Source organism: Lepidochelys olivacea (genome assembly GCF_965140295.1).
Source record: "Lepidochelys olivacea isolate rLepOli2 genome assembly, chromosome: 13".
Lineage (NCBI taxonomy): Eukaryota > Metazoa > Chordata > Testudines > Cheloniidae > Lepidochelys > Lepidochelys olivacea.
In genome coordinates, this window is record NC_140423.1 from 18720604 (window position 1) to 18745600 (window position 24997).

The window sequence follows — 24997 nt, forward strand, 5'->3', positions numbered from 1 at the left end:
CAAGCTCTTTCTTCTCCCATCCTGACTTTTCTCTTAGCTGTACAGTGGGTGCCAGATAAGTGATATGCACTGATGAAGTGAGCTGTAGCTCACGAAAGCTTATGCTCAAATAAATTTGTTAGTCTAAGGTGTCACAAGTACTACTTTTCTTTTTGCAAATACAGACTAACATGGCTGCTGCTCTGAACCTGAAAACATTAACATACATTAATATAGCCACAGACAGTATATGTTATATCTTCCTATTAAAAAATAGGAACCTAGACTTCAAGATAAAGCAAGGCTGGAAGCAGCACTTTTGCACTAAGTAGTTGCTTGTTGTTCAATACTGCATATTTCTCAGGTGTGGTGGTTGAGAGAGTTTCTTGGTGGAATTTTTTTTTTTTTTTTAATTAGTCTACCACCACTCTCTCACCTTTAACCTCATATTCCTGCAGCAAAGGTGCTGGTATTTACCTTCCTGTTTATTTACATTAACAGGAGAACAATGTTAACTGTAGCAATGAGGGGCTGAATGATATACAGAAGCTAAAGCTTATGCTCAGATAAATTTGTTAGCCTCTAAGGTGCCACAAGTACTCCTTTTCTTTTTGCGGATATAGACTAATACAGCTGCTACTCTGAAATCCATCACTAGTTATTGACTATTAAGGAGTACTGTAATGTTCATATCAGACACTTTCTAGTGAAAGTCTTGTTTGTTTTTCGCACCCTCTAAACACAATATATTACACATTGTGGCTATCTGCAGTACCAAAGAAAACCCAAACCCAGAATGAAAGCATCTTTGTGTCATGTACAGCAAAGACACCATCAATACTAAGTACACTTCATATTAAAATGTATGATTTAACAAATTTAAAAAAAATTCTATTTGAAGTTTTTGGGGCTGAACAGTACTATAAAATGGACAAGTGTCTATACAGTTTTGTCTAAAGATCCACTTCAATTTTAGCCAGGATACCATTTTCTTTCTGTATTAACTTTTAGACAAAAGTATGCATACATTAAATTGAACTTCCTTCTAACAGTTTAAAAGGGAAGGAGGAGCCATCTGAATGAACAAAAATAGCTTTAAAGGCTATTTTAATTGATGGAGTTGGCAGAGTAAAGTGCGGAGCTTTAGGAAGCAACAGCTTCCACCACACTGAAAAGCAGCAGCAAGACTAAGCAAGCACAGAATGAATAGGGCACTGGAATTATTTCAGCCTCAGACAGCACCGCACAGAGCCAAGCACACCAGTAGCCCACCACCACCACCCTTAGCCTTCTAGCCATTACACTGTTACCTCACGACACCGGAAGCTGCTTCTTGCCTCCATCTCCCAACACCATACACTCACCACGGTTATGAGGCAGAAGAGGACAAGACAGACACGGAAATCACCTCAAATTGCCAATCCCTCCCATCCATTCCAGTGTTTCCCGAGGGAGACGACAACGACTAGACGCCACGCTTGAAACTTACCAAAACAACAAGGGCTTTGAAATCATCTCACATCCAGACGGGCCCCCGGCCCCCACCCACCGAGCCCTATTCATCCCAGTTTACCTCAAGTAATTCACCGCCCCCCACTCAGCGGAGGCGAGCAGAGAAATCCCCGAGCACTCCTGTAGTTTCGGCTGTCCCCAAAAGGGGCCCTCACCCAAATTGCCAGGGCGTGTACTGATCAGGGACAGGGATTTGGGGAGTCCCTCTATCTCCGGGCCCCACAGCCTCTACTGCGGGCTAAGGGAGCGCCCTCCCTGCCACACAAACACACCCCTCAAACTTCTCCTGGCAAGGGGAGGGAGAGCGCGCTCGGACCCGCGGGTTTAGCAATCCCTCAGCCCCCCAAAACGAGAAGCGCCCTCCACCCCAGCCACCAAGGGAAGCACGCCCAGCACAGGGGCTAGAGGCGCCCCGCAGCCCCTCGCCCCACACTGTTACCTCCCCTCCCAAGCAACAGTCCTGCCCTGCCACCGGCCCCCCAGATCTGGAAGCGGAGGAGAAAGAGCGAGGACTCAACCCCCCACCCCTGCTGTGACCTTTCGCCCCCGCGCCGTACCCACCAGGGAAGGGAGCCAGAGCTCGCTAGCGTCTCCTTCTCCCTAAGTCCCCCGCACTCAGCTCCTCGCCGCCATTTTCCTCCTTGCCTGAGTTTAAATAGGAACCAGCCTCTCCGAGAGCCGCCGCCAGCCACAGCCGGACTCAGCCCGGCCACCGCGGTGCATTATGGGGTGTGTAGTTCCGACGCGCGCCGGATACCACGGGACCTGTAGTCCTGACGCGACCCTGCCCCTTCACTGCGACTCACCATGGAATCTGTAGTCCTCCACCGAGCCACACACCCTTTTAAACTTCTTCTCCCAGTGGCCTCCGCGGCTCCCCGCCAATCGGTGGCCTCGATGGGGATTTTTTTTCCCTTAAATCATTCTGTTTCCGGCATCCGACTTCCTGGTTCTGGGGCGTTAAATAAGAACACCGGTACCGGGGCGGGAAAACAGCGTTGTGTGAGCGGTGTGCCCCCCCCCCCGGTCCCGCCAGTGGGACCTTGTCTCGTACACACACACACACACACACCCCTTAACCCTAGCTGAGACCACCGCACAGAGGCCGGGCAGCCCTCCCAAAGGAAAAGGGACGTGCCGGCACGCAGGCTGCCTAGCCGGCCCGAGCGCCTCAGCCCTGCCCAGGGTGCGGGGGGAGCCGTGTGGGAGGGCCCGGCGGCGTACAGCCCTCTTGTAGGAGGGCCCCCTTTGACAAGCAGCCAGCTTTTGTCTGTCTCTTGGGGGTTCTCTTCAGGTTCGCGTCGGTATCTGTGTTACTAGGACTGTGGCTCGCTTGATGGCCACAAGGGGCTCAACGGCCTGATCAGGCGCCGACCCTGCCAGGGCGCCCCCACGGCTCGCAGGGACCCAGTTAAACAGAGGCGTACGTGTTCGCCGGGCTAGCGCTGAAGAAAGTCACTCACCCCTGGAGAGCTTTTCTTTTGGGGTCAAGGAACTGAAGGTGGGAGGGGGCTCATCCAGCATTTCTACAGAATTCAAACTGGCGTTTCAGACAATCACCCAAACAGCTCAGAGGCGTTGCTATTGTGAGTGGTGAGTGTCGCCCCGCGCTGCGGGAAGAGGGCTTTGCAAGTGGCCATCGCCTCTGCGATTACCTCAGCGCTGTTTGCTGCATCTCTTGGAGTAGGTCAGATGCGTAGTGGATTATCAAGGGCTGCCCCTTGCTACGTGAAGGGTTATAGCAAAGAATGTGGACAGCTTCATGGGGGAGAAAAGCAGCAGCCACCATCTCGTTTTTATAACGTAGAAATGCAGTGATTTAAGTTACAACATGATTTGAGTGCATTAGTACAGGGACCAGATCTGCCATAGCTCACTCAGTTTTAGGATTCATGTTAAGGCACTGTTGTGTTGAGGGAGAGTTTCCCCCCAAACACACACTGTGCAAATATTGACATGAAAAAGTGATTTTATGGCAGGTGATCTGCCCTCTTATTTGTTCCTTAGCAGTTTCCTGATTGAGATTAAGGCAGGGCACTTGTGCTCCCTTATCTGGGGAAAAAGGTCAGACTATACTCAGAAGGTTAAAAAACAGGGAAAAATGATCCAAATTAATTAAAAATTAAGACTGTGTATATGCAGGGGAAAGGAAAACCAACTTTTTTCATTAAATGCAGCTACAGCAATCACAAAATCACAATTATTAACACTGGAACAATTTATGTTATTTAGAAGAAATAGCATGTGGCATGTAAGTTAAGTCCTACATCTGTCTATTACCAAACTTACTTTTATCTCTGAATTTCAATTAACTATGCATAGACAAATACAGTCTTGTATATTTATATTACAGTAGTTCAAGATATGGAAATTATATGCATCTTGTACTTGAAGATAAGCCTTCTACAATACGCAAGGCAGTTCTACAAGTTAAATCTTATTAGTATATGATGGAAAAGAGTAAATTCCACTTCTAAATTTGTATCAGCGTAAATTGGTAATAAACCATTTACCTAATTAAAAAAAAAACTTTTCAAATTGAAATTTTTAGAACACTTAGAGCAACTGATGACTGTATTCTAGTTAGAAACAATTCTATTTAACTACTGAAAAGTAGCTACATATGATAAATCTGGACTACCAATGAGAAGATTGGAAAGTGCTTAACACCCAGCTTCTGGGATTCAGACCAATTTAAATTGTCTCAGGTTAGAAACCCAGAAATATCCAAAATCACTAATTTTTTTTAAAAATAGGTCTAAATATGGAATGGTTTATACATTCTTGAGGAGGATAGATCCATTTGTCAATATTGTAAGGGTAAGAAGCCTTACTGCAGTAGGACCTACTAGATTATAACACTAATTTGGACAGCAAATCTGCATAATGTTATAAATAATATATGTATTTGAATTCACATTCTGGTTGAGGATAATTCAGATGCTGTAGAAATATAATTGAGAATTCAAAATGCAGTGTAACTATTGTAGATGTATTTTAGAGACTTTCACTGTTTAGAGGTGAAATATGTAAAATCTAAATATTGATGTTTATCAATATTAATCCTATCACCAGCAGGAGAGTGAATTTGTGTGGGGGGGTGGAGGGTGAGAAAACCTGGATTTGTACTGGAAATGGCCCACCTGATGATCACTTTAGATAAGCTACTACCAGCAGGACAGTGGGGTGGGAGGAGGTATTGTTTCATATTCTCTGTGTATATATAAAGTCTGCTGCAGTTTCCACGGTATGCATCCGATGAAGTGAGCTGTAGCTCACGAAAGCTCATGCTCAAATAAATTGGTTAGTCTCTAAGGTGCCACAAGTACTCCTTTTCTTTTTGCGAATACAGACTAACACGGCTGTTACTCTGAATATTAATCCTGTAATTTACAACAAATGAGCAGAATTTCACCTACATGGAGCTCCATGGAAGACGGAGGGGCTGCATGTAAATGTAGAAGACTATCCACACCGTATAGCTTGCCTTAGATTCAGAGAGGGGCATTAACTCTTTATTTTTATGCATCTTTAAGTCCTGATTGCTTATATGTTCTGATTAAGGAATATATACCTGAAGGCAAAAAGAAAAGGAGTACTTGTGGCACCTTAGAGACTAACCAATTTATTTGAGCATGAGCTTTCGTGAGCTACAGCTCACTTCATCGGATGCATACCGTGGAAACAGACATTATATACACACAGAGATCATGAAACAATACCTCCTCCCACCCCACTGTCCTGCTGGTAATAGCTTATCTAAAGTGATCATCAAGTTGGGCCATTTCCAGCACAAATCCAGGTTTTCTCCCCCTCCCCCCCCCCCCACAAACTCACTCTCCTGCTGGTAATAGCCCATGCAAAGTGGTCACTTGATGATCACTTTAGATAAGCTATTACCAGCAGGACAGTGGGGTGGGAGGAGGTATTGTTTCATGGTCTCTGTGTGTATATAATGTCTTCTGCAATTTCCACGGGATGCATCCGATGAAGTGAGCTGTAGCTCACGAAAGCTCATGCTCAAATAAATTGGTTAGTCTCTAAGGTGCCACAAGTACTCCTTTTCTTTTTGCGAATACAGACTAACACGGCTGTTACTCTGATATCTGTAGGCATATTCCTGGGAATAATGTATACTCCAAATATAAATGTCAATAAAAAAAACCAACACATTTATGCCTCAGCATTACTTGATGAAGCTACAAACTTAGCTTGACAACACCAGCCAAATTGCTGCCTCAAGAGCATGTTAGAGACATCCTTTTCAGAAACAGAGTAAGACTCCGTGCAGCCAGATGAATTAAGGAATGAGAGTTTCATTTGAAGTACTTTCCAATTCCATGATTGGAAGTAAGTAGAGCCCCACCCTAACTACTTTTCAGGAGGTAAAAGGATGCATAAAAGTAATTACTAAAAAAAGAAAAACAAGATGTCTTTTCAATGATTTATGGTCCTATGGATAAAGTTACTGAACTCTTGTATATTAAACGCCCTCAAACACAAGAAAATGGGCTCTCCTTGCCTCGGCTACCAGCAAGGACTGGGCAGACAGGTCATGAGCCCTTTACACACTTTCAGTAATTGTACACATTCATCACCTGATAGTGGTAGACCAAATAAGTATCCAGTTCTTAGCTGGAAGTTGATTCCTTTGTCAGAACCCCAATTGGTCAGAAATAAAGTAATTATGAGTTACAGTAATCAGTAGCCTGATCACTGTTTAGCACCTTCCAAAAGACATGTTTGCCTACTAGGGTAGTGCTTACTCAGATGAAGTTATCCTTCATAGAATCAGCTCTGGCTCAGGTGCGTCAACCAAGGACTATCCACATACACATACTTTACAAGGGATGATACTTTATGCTCCTAGAGGCCTGACATTTTGCTCAAAGTTCTGTCAAATGTTAATTAGCAGCTGTATTTATAAATACTATTACACGTTAGCTATTTTAGTATCTAATTTTCCAGAGCTTCAGGAAGGCTCCTGGGAAAAATATTTGTTTCAGCTTAAGAGGCAGATCAAATAGGAATCTAGAAAAAGTTCTAGAACTCCACAGGTCCCAGTAATAAAACCTGCATCTACCCTTCCCTCCTCTATTCCTAAAACATGAGATTTAATTCCCCCCCAGACTGCACATTTCCTTAATGTTGCATGGAGGATTCTCCTTTAGTTGACTCCACATCCATTTTTAATGTACTACTTAACATGTTTTCTGCAATTTAGAGGGGTGTTTTCTTTCCTGGAATCAAACATAATTTTCTAAATTTGAAGAAATGACTAAGTGCAGTTTTGTTGTGAAAAATGATGTTTGTTCACTCTACTTTGCAGTCGATTTTAGTTGGGCTCATGCATTATTGACAAAATTTTACTATGTTCTTCCTGCAAATTCTATAGTTAGTGCTGCATGAGCAAAAAAGAACCAAATAGATTTCAGGTGGAAGATGGGATTTTCAAAAAAGCCTATGAGCACAATTACAATTGAAAGTCAACGGGTCAGGCTCTTTTTTTTGGGGGGGGGGGAGGTCTCACCATGCATATACTACACTGAGTTAACATTTGCAAAGCACTGTATATATAGTATTATTTGCATATAGTAATTGGGAAGATGGCACCCCTTTGCATTGGAGTTAGAATTCTTGGAGAGCCTACAGTTGTCATGCAGGCATAATGTAGATGCAGCCTATGCTGATGGAACTTTTTCTGTAGGTTTAGGAACAACACATCCCCAAACATTACCTATGTAAACAGAAGCACTCTTCTATCAACATCACTGCATCTACCCTGGGGCTTTTGTTGGTATAGGTATGTCAGGCAGGGATATGGTTTTTCCCCTACATATTTGCATGGGTCAGACATAACTTTTAAGTGTAAACAAAGCCTAAATATAGACATGCTGCACAGCTGTAAAAATTGCAACTTACCTGCTTTATATTGGTGCAAGTGTCTACGTAAGGGCTTAGCAGCAATACATTTGTGTAGCTGCACTTCTGGGGGGTGGTGTGTGGGGAAGAGGAGAATCAAATCTAATGTAGAAAATTCCTCATAACCACTGTCTGGACCAGCATAGAAGGATCATTATGTGTACCATGGAGACAGAAGAAAGAGGTGCCTCCTGTCAGCAGGCACTAAGCAAAGATTATCACCAGGAAAGAGATAAAATGTTGGAAAATGGGAATAAACCCAGATGCACTTTGCATGGTTATGTGCACACTTGGTATAATACTTTCTCCATAGGCACTGTTAGTGCTTTTCAGATGGCTTGACTACTTAATTGACCAAACTACAAAAAGCAACTGATTTAGTGTAGTAATAAAACATGGATTTAATGGCAACAAAAAAAATTAAAATTACAGAATTATAAAAGTATCATAAATACATTTCAGAAACAGTTACAGAATACCAGCAAAAAACTTTCTATGGAGCAAGGTCTATTAGACATTTTACCAAGCAAATGAATAATCACTAGTTTACATACATCAGAAAACATAGCTTTTGTGCTATGTTTTACAAACAAACAAAAACAAACAAACAACCAATTACATAAACTTTACAGGGGGTCAAAAGTAAAATAACTGATGGTGTTTTAGCACAATTTTAGCCTATATAGTGGTGGATAAAGAGATGTTTTAAACAGAGTAATTTTTCTTGATGCATTAGAAAAAGCAATGCATTTCAGCACTCAAGTAGATTAACTGGAAGAGAACAGACAAATCAGTTAAATTAAACGGAAAGTACAGTTTAACATCAATTAAAAAAACAAGCTTCCATATTTGTTGCAATCAGACAGTTCCACATTAATCATGGTTCATGAGCAATATAATATGGAGTACATTGCTGGTTTAAGTGTAGAGTCAACTCTACATAAGAATTTTACTGGATAATTGTAAAAAAATGTTAAGACACTATTACAGTTTGTAAACATTACTCTCTTGTTTATGATAGTTAAATCCATAGTTTCAACTTCTGAGGCTTAAAACTAGTAACAAAGAGAGGTTTAATATTTATAACTTTACCATTTACAGTATTGAGGTCCTTTTTAGCCAACAGTTCTCAGTACTAGCATATATTACGTTTGGGGGGGAAGGGGTGGGGAAGCAGCCAACATTCAGACAGATTAATGATTGCATCAGAGAGTGTATTCCAAGTAGCAATGTACCTCCAACTTAACTAGATATAGCAGCCATTCCAATAGGTAACGTTGGGAGACAATCAGATGTAGATGTAGTTGCATCCGATGAAGTGAGCTGTAGCTCACAAAAGCTCATGCTCAAATAAATTGGTTAGTCTCCTACCACAAGTACTCCTTTTCTTTTTGCGAATATAGACTAACACGGCTGTTACTCTGAAAGATGTAGATGATACATTTATAAAAATCATAGTTCATTGCTCCCTCTGCCAAATCATCTAATAGGAAATCCAATTAAATAAATAAATTTATAGCATGTGAAGTACCACTGCTTCATTATTTGACAATATTGTGCATTTAGAAGTTTTTCTCATATACATCTTGGAGCTAGAGTGAAGCAAACTCTGAAAGAAAATATGTACCATTAGGGCCTGATCCAACTCCTGTTGGGGGTCTTTTTGTTGACTTTAATAGTTGGATCAGGCCCTAGTTGAAGTACTGCCACAAAAACAGCATCAGTAAATCTGTACAGTGGTTTTAAATAACAGTTCAAAATTTAAAAAATACAAGTTTCATGTTCTGAGGGTTAAAATAAGAGGATCCAATTTTGGTTTCACAATAAGTTATTTGCACAGTAAGTTTTTTCTATTTGAAACTGATAAGAGCTTTTGTCAGGTGACTTTACTATGCATGCTCCCCTCCCCCAAATAAACCTTACCTCTGAAGGACTCCTGACGTGCAACTGAAGTCTAAAACTATACAGGACAGGACAGGACAGAACAGAAAATTGACTGAAATGACTAAAAGATTTATGATTTAAGTAAAATGCTTATACAAATTAATAGGAGTATTCATAGAGTTGTTACAGCACTAGAGAGTTTTTGCCTCAGATTTTGCACTGAGATCTCATACAACCTCAGCTAAGTCAATGGGGCTGAAGGAAACATAGATGCAGAACTTGGCCTTTAATGTATTTGAAGTTTATAATACTATTAAAATGAAAAATATCAAACTAGTTTTGTGAAGGTCTGACAAACCTACAAAAACAAGGAAATTCATTACTTGTGATAAAATACATGTTGTTAGTGTATGATCTTAAACACTTTGGGTAATATTTCCAGAAGTGCCTAAGATCCAGATTTTTAAAGGTATTTAGACATTTAACTCCCACTGAAATCAGTGGGAATTAGGCACCTAAATACTTTTAAAAGTTTGGGCTTATTTTATTTAGAAATACAAGGCCCAGATCCTCAAAGATATTTAGGCCTCTAATGCCCCTTGATTCCAAAGGCAGTTTGGGTCCTAAATACCTTTGGGTCTCTGGGCACAAGTCCTAAGTGCTCTTAAGACATTTAGGCACTCTGAGAATTCCACCCTTGACACCAATGTGCTTTAAAGATGAAGAGGCAGTATGCACTCCCAACCGTAATCCTGAATTAAATATATTTGAGTTAGGCCCCAATGTAGCAAAGCACTTATACACATCAGTCTCATTGAAATCAATGAGAGTTAAGTATGCTTTGCAGAATTAGGGTTTTGTTATAGCTTCAGAGATATAGATTAGTTTAGTATTTTGGTTGTTGTTTCAAAGATGGTAGAAGAGGTTGTTGGACAATATTTCCAAATGTACAAAATTTTAAAAAATCAATGGTCAATCACTTGGAAATTTGTAATTGCTGACCCCTCTTTCATAGCTTCCTCCTAAGTATTGTGCTTAATACAAGTACATGAGTCCTGAACATGTCACAAAATTTCTTCCCACCATGGAACAAAACAAAGTGTGAAATTTTATTTGGCAGTATAAAATGAATTCAAGACAGGCTGCAGTGTACAGAGATTGGGTTCTTATTTTTGAAGATTGTTAAAATTTAGTCTTTCAAATACAATAAAAATTATTATTAGGTGGGTTCAGGGCTTTGTACTCATAATCAAAAGGGAACATTAGTACAGTTATTTATTAGTCTTACTAGTATCCTAACTTCTACATCCCTAACCCATAATCTTCCCTTCCCCCTTACATGTTATTGTCACCCACGCTCAAATCAGGTAGAAAAAACCAACAACCCACCTCTCCAAAAAACAAACAGCAACAAAAACTGAAAACAGAAATAATCAGTCTACATATTAACCTACAGGGAATTTTGAACAATAAGATCAAGTTACTATTTTTAGTCATTACCACTTCCAGTCATCACACAAAAGTCCCTGCCTCAGAACAGCCAGCTCAGAGTCTGCTCCCTAATGCAAGTCACACTTGCTTTGTGTGAATAAGCCACATCCGTCCCATCTCCAACTTTCCATCTTCCATTATTTGATATTCCAAACAGTCACTGAAACATATGTAGAATTACACTGTAAAGTTGTCAAAACACATTGCATTAAGTGCAAAGAACTTTTTTTTTTTTGCTGCAAGTTGTTTAAAGTTTACTGAAATGTCTTAATATTAAGGCACAGACCTAGTTCATTTCATGCATTTTGATATTCCACAGTGAGCATCCAAAAATGCAACAGAATGACAAAAAACAATGATTTTTACCTTTAAAAGAAATAGTGGGAGTTTCTCTCGTGCTACAAGACTGAGATTCCTATCTTTATTTTTACAGATGTTGTACGTGCGTATACACACAATAATTATATGCCAAGGACACTTCAAATGTTTCACTTAAATTATTTGACTTCAGAAGTGTAGATTCCTTAAAGTGTCCATTATGTATGACATGCAACAAGAATAGCATTCAAGTACATTTTGTTCAGTGAATTCATAAGCAGGGTGCTAGAAATGTACTTTTCCATAATATTAAAGGAAAAAAGATTGGGGCTAAAATTTTGAAAAAAACAGGACCCTAAAATCAAGTTACCACTTAGGCTCCTAAATAAGTGGCCAGAGTTTGAAGAGTGTTGAATACTCTGCAGTGTCCATTCTGGGAATCTGGCTACTTAATTGTAACTGCTGGGGGTTCCATGCTTTGGAAAATCTGTCCCCTTTTTAGGTGCATAGGTATAGATGTAGCCTAATTTTAGTCTCCCCCCCCCCTTTTTTTCCCCCCGGAAAATCTTGGTCTGAATGTTTTTGCGATGGATGGAGGAAAAGGAAAAAATTCTTATTTAAGAAAATATTTGCATCTGTAATGTAAAAGCAATATAACTTTTATCCTGTATTCACAGTGTCCTTAGTGTAGGAATTCCCTTCTCGGGGTAAAAGATTTTACCTATATAATAACTAGTTTTTGGCCATTTCAGCTGGAAAGTGGCCCAAAACCTAAATGTATGGTATACTTACAGTTGCAGTTACTTATCAGAGAAAGCATTGTCTTGTGAGCAGTATGGTAGAGAGACTAAGCAGGTCACACCAAAACTGCTCATAAGATGATACTTTCATCAAATGAGGCATTCATGATTATACAAATACATTTATTAAAATTGTTAAAAAAATATATATTTTAGTTCCATGGTAAACATTTTTAGTAGAAATGTACAGGTTTATGAGAAATCACACATGATACTCCTACATACCATTTGCACATGGGAACAGTTAGGGCAAATTAGAAAATGGGTTCATAAGACTTAAATAGCATTAGATATACCAGTCATGACAATGTAGGTAACTTACAAAAATATCAGTTATCATAGTCAAACAAGCGCTTAGATCAACGTGGCAACACCTAAGATTAAGAAATCGGATGGCTCCAGGGATTGGTAATACAATATGGAACCTTCAGTCTCTCACTCGCTTGCTTTTCACAGAAGTGTGGTCAGCAGTCAGGTGTGATTCATTCACTGGACTAGGAATTAGGAATCCTGATTTCTACTCCCAGCAGAGGCAATGATCCTCACTGTGTCCTTGGACAAGTCACTTAATCTGTCAGTTTCTTATATACTGAGAACACTGCTATTTACCTGCCTCACTGGAGGGTTATGAGGATTTATGCTTGTAAAGTGCTCTGAACATGCTGTGTGATAAGTGGCAAATACTTATATTTAATGGAGTGTAGCTTAGGTGAACATGCCAAAAAACTGTTTCTACTGTATGTGAATGCATGGGTCAATCTGAAATGAATAGGTGGTCTATAGCCAGTTTCTAGTGGGAGAAATTGGGTAGATACAGCTGAACTTTTTACAAGTGGCCCCTCAACAGTCCTACTAGATTCTGCTTCACTTCACTAAAAAACTAAAAGACACTGCACTGCTTCAAGGAACACAAGATAGGGTACGAGAAAGAACCTGGTCAGCCAGTGAAGGGAGGGAGGGGAGAAATAGTATTAAAGAAAAACCTACATATGGATAAATTTTAAATAACTATTCTTTCAAGAAAGTTGTATATATGATATTTTGTGGCATTAATACTTAAGGAACTGTAAACCTTCTTCCTAAATCTTAACCACAACAGACACTTCAGAACATGTGACAGTGTAATTTAACGCACATCTCTAGTGTTTTATGCACCCAAGGCATATATTATAAAGTCAGCTCTACTGCATAAGTCAACTGTTTTCTGAACAGAATTTTGTGTGCTGGAGAAATAGGATCCAATTGGCTGAAAGGATGGCAAGTAGTACAAGAATCCATACAAAACCGATGCCATTGGTTGGGGATAAGAGGCCTATAATGCAGTGTTTACTAGACCACTTAATTATACCAGCATCAGACTTTAGTATTCTGAAATGGTCTACAGATTTAAATATAAATCATATCTAAAACAGTGTTTAAGTAATGAGCTATGGAGATATAAAAACTTAAATCTGAATTTGAAACCAAAACAAGTGGCAGCCTAATGTAAGTAATTAAAAATCTTAGCACCTTAAAAAAAAAAATTGCAGTTACAGAAAGTACATTTCCTGAACTCAATTTCATAGTCTTTATGAAAAAGCCACATGTAACTTTCAAACAGGTCAGTGCCAAAATTAAAGAAAAATTACCAGGGAACATTTTCACAAAATTTGGCCATAGGGTAAAATGCTGGCCTCACTAAAATCTATGACAGCTTTTCTTCTTATTTCAGTGGCACCAGGATTTCACCCTAGATGTTTAATTGGCAACTTGTTTCCAAACAAGACATTACAATCTATTTCAAAACTCCCTATGTACACTGGCAATTCTGCAAGGCGACTGCATCCAATAATCTGTGTGTCTACCGAAAATATCACAATCACCTAAGAGGAAGTTAGGTATATTAAGTCAGAACTTGATGAACAGGTTATATAAATCAAGTTTTATATATTCTTTGAAGGGAAGTAGATGTCATTCACTTTTTTTTTTTTTTTGCCATGCTAACATGTATTTCAGACATACTATCTCTTACTCCAATATCAGAATGTGATAAAAAGAAGAGTCTGTTGTGCAAAAGTTTAAAGTTAAACGTACATGGTCAGATATTTTTGGCCCAGAATTTAGGTTTTGTAAAACCACCAGTTTTCTAAACCGTAATATTAATGAAAATGTTTCCAAGTTGTTTTTTTTTTAAATTTCAAATAAACAGATTGTTTAGACTGAAATATCCCCTGAAATGTCTGTCACTCAAACATTGCAGAATTGTGCTACTAAGAGCCAGAAAGTGCAAGTGATTTGTCTATTTTCATTGTCCAAGTTGAGTGAAACTGAAAGAGGCAAACACTAATTGTAAAGTAAATTAGATTAAAAAGTGACCAGTTTTCATAAGTTATGTATTAATAAAAATGTGTTTAAAATATATTTTAACTTGATAGTGTCCATTTAAATCATAACAAGACAGACAAATAGCCTATGATTCTGCAGTGACAGATATTTTTTAATCACAGTCTTCTGTCAATATTCATCTTCCGATTTCAGCTTCCATCTCATAATACTTTTGATTTTCTGGTTCTGGGCGATGCTCCATCTTCTAATTTTACTGCTCCATTGACAAAGTTAGCTGAAATTTTAAAACAGGGAAAGCTAAAGTACAGGTAAAATGCTATTTGCCTCTGTAGAACAAAAAGTTGATATGCAAACCTAAAAACATCAGATGACAATATTCAACACTAAATTTAGGCAAAGTTCTGGGGTCTTCCAGTAGAGAGGTGGAACAAGGTAATGTTTTGAAGGACTTATAGAATACTTACCTACTAACTCTCCCTATCATTCCTTTTGCCAGTGGAGGATGGAACCTGAAGATTTTGTTTTACTATAGTTGTGTGTGAACTATCAATGCTAACACAATAAAAGTCTATGGTAACCTACGATATTTGTCCCATAGTATTAAAATCTTGTGCAGTCACTGCGAATCAACCTGTATGAGTTAACTTCAAGCTAGCCTGGATCCCTCTATTCAGAGCTTGAAAAATCCACTCACTCTAAGCAAGTGGGAAGCTTGGCCTGGGGATTTAGGGGACCACCACCATCAACTTCAGCAGAATCAGATTTAAACAAACCAAAACAAAAACAAACCAAAACAACCCTCCCCCACCCCACATTTCTAGCCCTTATGATTGCAAGGGTAAGGGTAAGTGTAAACCAATGCAGTGTTGTCCTCCTGCACCTACAGACGTTCAACCTCTCCTGGTCATTGATTTTCCCACCTACAGCAGAGTGTGAAGTCCACAAGATTACAGTTTCACTGTTGCTATTTAAAATACTGTGGGCAGCTGTGAAGCTCAAGAATAGTGTCAATTTCATGCTTCTGTATGGAAAAACAATAAAGAGCAGCAGTGTAGTTATACATAGGAAAAAAAGAGAAGGATCCACAAGGCTGGAGGAGAAGTAGAGAAGCAGACACACTTCTTTTACAGCAGCCTGAAGGCTCTGAATGGTAGTGGAGAGTAAAAGCTGCTTCTCCGACACCCATTAAGATCAATGGGAGTATTTCCATTGACTTCCAGGGGCACTAGAGTATGTGCTTAGTAGTGTATCTAAATCTGAAGTACCACAGCCTCTTAGGTACAGAAAGATATGAACAAGGGAGCTCCCAAAAAGGGTCCAGAGACAGCATCCTGGTAGAAATTCCAGCAACTGGTAATAGGCTTCTCATGAGAGCACTGTACTGGATCTTACAGGTGAAGACTCCCAGCCTACTTCTGCCAAATAGGGTTAGTTCTCCTACTAGATGTAATTTTCTTCCAAATCTTGCCTATGCACTATAGGTACATTACAGGTCCCCTAGTGATTACAATTTAATTTCACAGTAGTTTTTTTTTTTAAAGGGTCCAATTGTCACTATAAAAAGAAGTCTCTGTAATTTGGTGTTGAATTTAGAAGAATAAGTGACAGCAATTTGTTAATTACCTAAAATTAAATAAAAGTAGAATTTATGGTCATCGAGAAAAAAACGGCCACCTTAAAAGCCTCACTAATCAGGATAAAATAGACAACATACAGTTTTTATTTGTAAGCATTCAAAAAGATGTATTCTAAAGTTGTAATAGAACTTTTAAGACTAATTTTTTTAAACTTTTCAACCTAGTAATATGCAGAATTTGTGGAATCTGTATCTGTGCAGAGTTCACTAAAGGACATCAACTCTAGAAAGAACATTAGCTCTATGGGCTTTTGTTAATTTAGGTTTTTATTATAGTGCAGTATTGTCTTTCTGCTGGCTCGAGTTAGCAACATGCAATACAGCGTACCATGAGTAAGTATATTTTGAAGGAAACTATTTTCTAACTTTGAGGAACTGAAAAATTACATCTATTTTCACCATATAATAAGAAATGGACCACACGTTAGCTTCCTTGGGAATTGATACAAGGAAAATACAAAAAGATTTCAAGAACAAATCAAGCATAAAAATATTTATAGTATATATCTGAAGTGAATTAAAAAAACCCTACTGACCTCTGTTTGGTTCTTTTTTTGTTGATTTACTCTTTGTGTAAGTTATTTTTTTCTTAGGAATCTGGTTCTGGATATGCTCTCTCCATTTCTTTAGCTGGAAATTTATAAATTTCCACATCATCCAGGCCTGTGTTAGACAAATTGCAGCCAAGCAACTAATCCTAGAAAGTTTCAGATTAAAATAAGAAGTTAGATAAAAGTTTCAACTATACATTGTTACACAACAAAGCAACACCAAATGTCCATCTTAAAAAGTTGCTGATCACTCCTAGAAAAGACAGTTACCTTTTCCGTAACTGGTGTTCTTCAAGATGTGTTACTTACAGCCATTCAACTTAGGTGTGTGTACTCGCCACATGCACCAGTGCCAGAAGTTTTTCCCTCAGCAGTATACATAGGGGACTGGCTCCAGCACCCCCTGGAGTGGCGCACACGTGCTGCGGTATATAGGGTGCCACCAGTTCCCCCCACCCTCAGTTCCTTCTTGCCGGAAACTCCTATAGTGGGGAAGGAGGGCGGGTTGTGGAATGGACGTAAGCAACACATCTCGAAGAACACCAGTTATGGAAAAGTTAATGGTCTTTTCTGCTTCGAGTGCTTGCTCATGTCCATTCAACTACGGTGACTCCCAACCAGTACCCCTCGGAGGTGGGTAGGAGTTCATGGACGTGTAGATTGCAGCACAGCTCTGCCGAACCCAGCGTTGTCCCTGGCCTGCTGAGTGATGGCGTAGTGGGCCGTGAACATGTGTACCAAGGACCACGTCATGGCTCGACAGATGTCCTGGATCGGGAAGTGTGCCAGGAAGGCTGCCGAAGATGCCTGCACTGTGGTTGAGTGGGCTTGGACGATTTGTGGCGGAGAGACTCATGCCAACTCATAGCAGGTCTGAATGCCAGAGGTGATCCAGTTAGAAATCCTCTGTGTGGAGACCGGGAGGCCCTTCATCCTATCAGCTGTAGAGAAGAAAAGCTTACAAAAAGGCTTTGTCCGATCTAGTTAGAAAGCCAGGGCCCTTCTTACGTCCAAAGCATGAAGGTGTCTCTCTTCACTAGTCTCATGGGGCTTAGGGGAGAAGACCGGAAGGAAGATGTCCTGGCTCATGTGGAAAGTAGACACCACTTTGGGAAGGAAGGCCAGGTGGGGCCGGAGTTGGACCTTGTCCTTATAGAAGGCTGTGTATGGCAGTTCTAAAGGTCAGGGCTTGCAGCTTGGAGACTCACTTCACCACGAAAGCTACCATCCACAATAGGTGAGACAGAGGGCATGAGGCCAGAGGCTCAAAGGGTGCACCCATGAGCCTGGACAGAACCAAGTTGAGATCCCCCCCCTGAGAGGCCAGGCACCGAACTTGAGGAAAAAGTCTCGAGGCATCTGAGGCACCTGACCGTCATGTCATGGGAGAACACTGTCTCCCCTGGATTGGAAGATGAAAGGTAGAAATGACCACCAGATGCACCCTGATAGAGGAGTGTGCTGGGCCCTGGTTCCTCAAATGAAGCAGGTAGTTTAAGATTGCATTCTTTGGTGCAGTCACAGGGGAGATGCCCTATTGGGCTGTCCAACAGGAGAACCTCGTCCACTTTGCCAGGTACGTCTGTTTAGTTGAGGGCTTTCTACTCTTGAGGAGGACCTTTTGGACACCTTTCAAACAGGCCGGTTCCTCGGGGTTCAGCCACGCAACATCCACACCACGAGGTGGAGGGACGCGAGATTGGGATGCAAGAGTCGACCATGATCCTGTGACAGCAGGTCCGGTCAGTTCGGCAGGGGCCATGGAGGGATCGCTGACAAGCTTGATAGAGTCCCAAACCAGTGCTGGTGAGGCCATGCTAGGGCGATAATGATAACCTCTCTTGATTTTTGCTAGGACCTTGCTGATCAGTGGAATCAGAGGGAATGCATACATCAGGCTTCCTGCCCACAGCAGGAAAAAGGCATTGGAGAGGGAACCCTTGCCCAGACACCAACTGGAGCAAAACCCGTGGCACCTCCTGTTCTGCCTGGTGGTGAACAAATCCACTTGGGGAGTTCCCCACCTCTGGAAGATCATGCCGGCTACCTCTGGGTGGAAAACCCACTCATGGTGAGAGGAGAAGTCCCTGCTTAGGTGATCTGCTTGCATGTTCTTGGCACCTGGAAGGCGACACGCTTCTATATGGATTCTGTGGCCGATGCAGAAGTCACAGAGACAGAGTTCCTCTTGGCAGAGGGCTGAGAATTGTGCTCCCCCTTGTCTGTTGACGTAGAACATCAAGGCTGTGTTGTTTGTCAGGACTGACTACTCTGCCCAGGTGAGGTAGGAAGACCGCGCACACTCTGCGCACCACCCTGAGCTCTTGGATGTTTATGTGTAGCGTCATTTCCTCTGGGGACCACATACCTTGGGTTTGGAGGGTGCCGAGGTGTGCCCCCCAGCCAAGGTCCGAGGCGTCCAAAACCAACTTGACCACAGGTGCCAACTTTTGTTGGTGCTGGTGGGTGCTCGTGGACCCCCCCGGCCCCACCCCAGGCCCGACTCTGCACCCTCCCTGCCCCTATTGGATCCCTCCCCAAATCCCCACTCTGGCCCTGCCTCTTCCCCAAGCACACCATGTTCCCCTTCTTCCCAGGCTTGCAGCACGAAACAGCTGTTTCGCGGTGCAAGCACTGGGAGGGAGGGGGGAGAAGCAGGACACGTCAGCCCACTCAGGGGAGGCTGAGCAGAGGCGGTGGTGAGCTAGGCTGGGGAGCTGTTGATGGGTGCTCCGCACCCACCAATTTTTCCTTGTGGGTGCTCCAGCTGAGAGAGGAGTACTGATGAAGGGAACTCCTTCCAGGACTTTCCTGGGGTTGGTCCACCATCGCAGCGAGGTAAGTACCATCAACAGAATGGGAACAACCTTTTCCAGGAGGTCCCTGGACTAGGAGTAGACTGTCAGCAGCCATTGCTACAGGGGTCACATCCGGAGCATGGTGTGGTGCACCACATAGGTACATGCTGCCATGTGACCTAGTAGGCACAGGCAAACCCTGGCCATGGTCAGGGGAAATGTGGAGACTTTTGCAATGAGGTCTGTCAGTGCCCTGAATCTTTCCAGCAGCAGGAACACCTTGGCGCAGATCAAGTCGAGCACCGCTCCGATGAACTCTATCCTCTGTACTGAAACTAATGTGGATTTTTTTTGTCATTTTTTTGTCAACAGGCCAAGACGATGGCAGGTGGCTAATAACTTCGCAACATCCCTTTGGATCTGGAGCTGCCCTTGACTAGCCAGTCGTCGAGGTATGCGTAGATCTGGACACCCCAACATCTGAGGTAAGCAGCCACCATCGACATACACTTGGTAAATGCCCGCAGTGCCAAATGGAGGACCGCAAACTGATAGTGTTTGGGACCTACTGTAAACTGGAGGAAGCGTCTGTGTCCCTCAAAGATGGCGATGTGAAAGTATGTATCTTTCAGATCACGGGCTGTGTACCAGTCTCCTGGATCCAGGGAGGGGATGATGGAGGCCAGGGAGACTATGCGGAACTTCACCTTCGCTAGGCAGCAGTTCAAGTCTTGCAGGTCCAGGATAGGTCGCAGACTGCCTTTGGCCCTCGGGATTAAAAAGTAGTAGGAATTGAACCCCTTGTTCCCTGTACTCTGGAGGAACGACCTCCACCGCACCTAGCTGCAGTAACCCCTCTACCTCCTGCGCAAGGAGACTCTCGTGAGAAGGGTCCCTGAAGAAGGAAGGGGAAAGAGGGCTGGGAAGGAGGAATAGAAAGTAACTGAAGGTGTAACCCCACTCCACTGTACTGAGGACCCATCGGTTCAATGTTATAGATGCCGACACAGGGAGGAAAGCAGAAAGGCGCCTGGCAAAAATAGGTGAGGAAGGATACTGGGAATAGTCCGGTAGGTTGCCCTTGGGCATATCCTCAAAACGAGCGCTTGCCACCTGATTGAGGATTGAGCTTGACTGAGAGGCCTGCAAAGGCTGTTGGCTAGGATGCCGCTTGTAGCCTCTGGATTTCTTACAGGGAGGCTCCAGGTGAGGGTGGCTTGCCTGGCTCTGAGGTTGCTGCAGCTTAAACCGCTTGCGGGCAGGGCCAGAAACATACAGGCCCAGCGTTTTAAGGGTAATGCGGGAGTCCTTTAGGTCATGGAGCTTACTGTCTGTCTGTTCCACAAACAGGGCTTTCCCATCGAAGGGAAGATCTTGCATCAACTGATGAGCCTCCGTGGACAAGCGAGAAAGGAGCAGCCAGGATGCCCGGCGCATGGCGATGGCCGAGGCCATGGTTTGGGAGGCAGTGTCTGCCGCATCCGATGCTGCCTGGAGCTTTGCCCTGGCTGCAGTCGTGCCCTCCTCCATAATTGCCTGGAACTCCTTCCTAGAAGCCTGAGGAAGAGAGCCCTCGAACTGGCCACATGTTAAAATGATAGTGTCCCAGGAGGGCTTGATGGTTGGCCACCCTCCACTGGAGACTAGAGGACAAATAAATCTTATGCCCAAACAAGTCTAGTGTCTTGGAGTCTGTTCTTAGGGGTAGCCCCGGGTTGACCTTGTCGCTCCCTGTGGTTAACCGCTTCTACCACTAGGGAGTTGGGAGCAGGGTGGATGTACAGGTACTCATGGCCTTTGGATGGCATAAAGTACTTGTGGTCAGCCCCCTTGGAGATGTGTGGCAGGGAGGAGGAACTTTGCCATAGGGCATTATTGATCTTAGAGGCCTCATCATGAAGGGGTAGAGCCACCCTGGCCGATGCTGTGGAGCAGAGAACATCAAAGAGGGAGTCTGAGGGGTCCTCTAGGCTCCTCCACCTGAAGACCCAGGTTGGCAGCGACCCTCTTCAGTAGTTCCTGGTGCACTTTAACGTCATCCAGAGGAACTGAGGGAGGGGGCCCTGTTATAGCCTCGTCTGGTGCCGTAGGGTCCCCCAAAACCACTGGTGGCCCAGTGGCTTGTTCCCCTGCTCCCTCTTGGGCCTGCAGGGTCCTCGCGCCCAAGGCTTTGTGCACTGGAGGGGGTGGGGGGAAGACAGAGAGGCAGCTGGTCTCTCTCAGGCTCCCAACACCAAGTGGGTGGACTGGGAGAACCCCGCAGGTTCCCTGGGTACCATGGCACTGGCCACTGCCTAAAACCACGGGGCCGGTTTCAGTGCTGACAACGTAGCCGTACTGCTGGTATCGGAGCTTGTCCCACCATCAGGGAACCTCACTCCGAACCAGGGCTGGATCCTGAGCAGTCGCTCCCAAGTGACCAGGACAGAGCGGAACAGTGGCTCTGTCCCGACTGATGCCGGTCACTCCACCTGGAGTCTCATCTGGAGCGGGGTCTTAGGGACCAAGTGGTGCTTGATGGATCCGTGACAGCTTGTCTCACGCTTGACAAGCGGTACCAGGATGAGGAGCAGGACCGGGAGTTGGAAAGGGCCCAGTGCCGGGAAGCACCTGCACGCAGTGATACCCTCCTAGGGGGATTGGCAACGGTCCAAGGATCGGTTACATTGATCCATTGACAGGTCCCTGGAGCGGTACCGCGGTCTTGGAGATACCAGGTGCCGGGACCGGTACTCCTGCCGGGGGGCGCATGCCTCTAAAGGTATGTGGCTGGCGACCTACACCTTGAGCCTCTCTACCCAAGGTTCATGGACCAAATGGGGCTGCACTGCATCTGCCTTTTGCAGTCAGATGCATGGTGGCTACTGGAGGGCAAGCATTTGCAGGACATCCCCCACAATGGGGAATGGTGCTGCTGACGTGGGGACCGAAGCAGTCTGAATGCAGGTTTACCCCATGACCGGAGAACTGTAGGAGCCGGTGTGGGCAGCACATGGAGGGACATGATCTCCTGTGCTGCCTGCAGTGCCTCTGGCGTGGACAGCACCCGGAGCTGACGGAGGCCTCTGCTGCTATCTGGGGTAGCTGGCGGAGTGCAGGTTGGGCTACATCGCTCCACCAGAGCTTGGGCCTGAGATCCTGACGTCAGTGAAGAGTTGCCCGGCCTTGGACCTTGATCGCACCCAGTCTTATCCTTTCCCTTGCGGGAGGTTGGAGACCAACCTCGCACCACCTTCTTGGGCTTCTTGGTAGGAGCCATGGATGGGGACCAGTGCCGGTCAGTGGATGGTCCCGGTGGGGTGCTGTGTACTGAGGTCACTGTACTTGGTGCCTAGTTGGAGTGTTACTCCAGTGCTGGGGTGAGGGCCGACTCCATAAGGAGTGCTCTTAAACGAATATCGCACTCCTTCTTAGTCCTTGGCTTGAAGGACTTGCAAATTTTGCACTTCTCACTAATGTGCCCTTCACCCACGCAACGCAGACAACTGCTGTGTGATCACTAATGGGTATGGGCCTCTTGCAGTGATCACAGGCTTAAAGCCTAGGGACCAGGGCATGCCCCGTCCCGAGAAAAAGTCCCATTTGGGACCTACAAAGTCTCTAACTATAGCTAATGGATTTATAAACACTAAATAGAAAACCATATACACTACAATACAAGAGATAACTAGTTTGTACGAACAAGCAGCAACAGCACTAGCTGAAGCAGCAACAATTCCAGCACCATCACTGGCATCAAGAAGGAACTGAAGGGGGGGAAACTGGCGGTGCCCTATATACCCTGGCATGTGCGCACCACTCCAGGGAGCGCCAGAGCCGGTCCCCTATGGATACTGCTGAAGGAAAAACTTCCAGCACTTATGGAATGGACATGAGCAAGCACTTGAAGAATTTAAACCTCTCACACTGATGGAAACCAGATCTGGCCAAGGAGCACATGGAAGACAGGGCATATAGTCTGCATTAAATAAATGGGAGCTCCAGGTAAATACACCAGGGGAAAGTATCCAGGCTTATCAAGGAAATATAACAGACAGCCTTCAGTGGCTGGTACCAAATTGTACAATTGCAGCCTCCTCTACCAAGTGATCTAAGAATGAGATTTGATGATGACAAAGCATACAAATTCAATTTCCTTTCCACCTACTGAATGAACAGATTGTTGGGATACAGGTTAAACAGTGGAGCTCCCAGTGAAAATTAATGTAACTTCAAAAATGAGCAAGCAAGAACGAGCATATTAGAAGATTGCTTGGGTTTTTCTAAAGAGTCGTTGATCAAAAGTGAAGCAATTGATATCTCAAAATTACAGTATGTTCATAATGACCCCAGGGAAAGTTTAAAGCAAAAAGCTCACACGATGTTATGCAGGATCTTTTGCACGGTAGTCATATCAATTCAATTATAAAAACACTGATAAAGAAAAGCAAAGAGATTTCTTATGTTTAGCACGTATTTTGTAATAGCAGTCCCTGCTTTGTGGAAAAGATAAAATTCTTCCACCCCAAAAGCCTGGGAAAAAAGCCACCCAGGAAAATTCTCCATCAAAAAGCTCTACCATCTTGGAGAGGTATATTGAAAGCATTCTGAAAGTGTCACTTTACTCAAACATGAATGTCTACTAGCTTTATTATACCTCACAGTGAGTACATTGAAGTTTCCGTCTGCTATGGAAAAACCTGGATTCTCTACTCTTGCCAGACCAAATCCAAATGTGAGAACAGATAAGGTTAGGGTCAAAAGACGAGCCATTACAAACAGTAAAGCCCAAAAGGTAAATCTGAAAAGGAAATAATAAAATTAATGCGTCTTCCCCCTTGGTTAACTGTACAAAGCTGCCTTCTATTAAGCTTCCTTGAGCACTGAAATTTAAGATGAAAAGGAAAGGTATATTGAGATGAACAACAATTACAGGAATTCTACATCTAGTTCTCCACCCACAACAGTGAATTCTGCCACCCATCCATATACACTCAATTATGCCTCCAATAAAACTTCCCCCCCCCCCCCCAATATAGAAGTTAAATTTTATTTTCAAATGCGTGCTTAGAAATTTCCAAATGTGGGGTCTATAATGGCAATTACACGTATTGCCACATGAAATGCAAGTAGAATGCACTACCTTTCTACTTTGTAGGTAACTTAGAGCAAAGTGACATCATTTTAATATCCAAGCTTGCAGAGAACACAAAATTTGGTGGATAAACATTGAAAAAGACAATGAAAAGTTACAGGCATCTATTATGAATTCCCCAACTATTTTTCTTTTTAAATGTTAGTTGGCTGTAAGATAAGATCTCCATTATTTTAAAACATTAGCATATTTCAGTTAAAAACACAAAATAAAAAAGTTAGATAACTAACTAAACTTTAAAGTCTTCCTCATCAACCCTCATCCTATATTCTGGAGATCTTCAAGATAGCCATCACTAGAGACACTGCTGAAGCCAAGAGCTGGAACCAGAGGCATGCCCAAAGGGAAAAAAAAGACACTACCATTGCTTGTCCCACATCCCTGCCAGTAGCCAGGATCAAGAATTTGAGGTCCTCCAACATGCAGCAATTTGGGGAGGTAAATAGAGATTACTGACTGATTTGATTTACATTCTGAACGCTGCTGTCTCAGTGAGGATTGATCAGACCTCTCACAGAAGTCAGTAAGGGAGAAATTCATCTGTTACCAATTTGGAGAGCAAAAGCTTTGGTTCTAACCAGTTGAACAGGACGTGGCCTACTGATATGGTGACACTTAATCTAGGAGAATACCATGAGAACAAACTA

The 24997-nt window shown here is 43.1% G+C and overlaps 2 protein-coding genes and 1 long non-coding RNA gene across 11 annotated transcripts in view; 1 reads left to right on the forward strand and 2 right to left on the reverse strand.

The window, feature by feature from the left end:
- The window catches only part of NCOA3 (nuclear receptor coactivator 3), a 168459-nt gene extending 166143 nt beyond the window's left edge, over positions 1-2316 (reverse strand). For 8 of the 9 annotated variants that reach the window (XR_014713850.1, XM_084645753.1, XM_084645754.1 and 5 more), the window contains exon 1: positions 2053-2194. The gene's annotated coding sequence lies outside the window, so the exon portion shown is untranslated. Of the gene's footprint in view, positions 1-2052; positions 2195-2297 lie in introns of those variants that run through there. The other variant, XM_084645751.1, reaches the window with a different exon arrangement.
- Positions 2317-2714: 398 nt separating this feature from the next.
- Positions 2715-20879, forward strand: LOC311529686. The gene is made up of 3 exons (XR_014713859.1): positions 2715-3084; positions 19589-19701; positions 20567-20879. It is a non-coding gene; the product is annotated as an uncharacterized lncRNA (long non-coding RNA).
- Positions 14298-24997, reverse strand: part of LOC311529685 (translocating chain-associated membrane protein 1-like) — a 45701-nt gene continuing 35001 nt past the window's right edge. The window contains exons 9-11 of the mRNA XM_084645847.1: positions 23853-23996; positions 16404-16564; positions 14298-14505 (exon numbers count right to left, since the gene is read on the reverse strand). Of these exons, the coding sequence (XP_084501973.1) occupies positions 14432-14505; positions 16404-16564; positions 23853-23996 (379 nt within the window). The 3' untranslated portion in view covers positions 14298-14431. The remainder of the gene's footprint in view (positions 14506-16403; positions 16565-23852; positions 23997-24997) is intronic.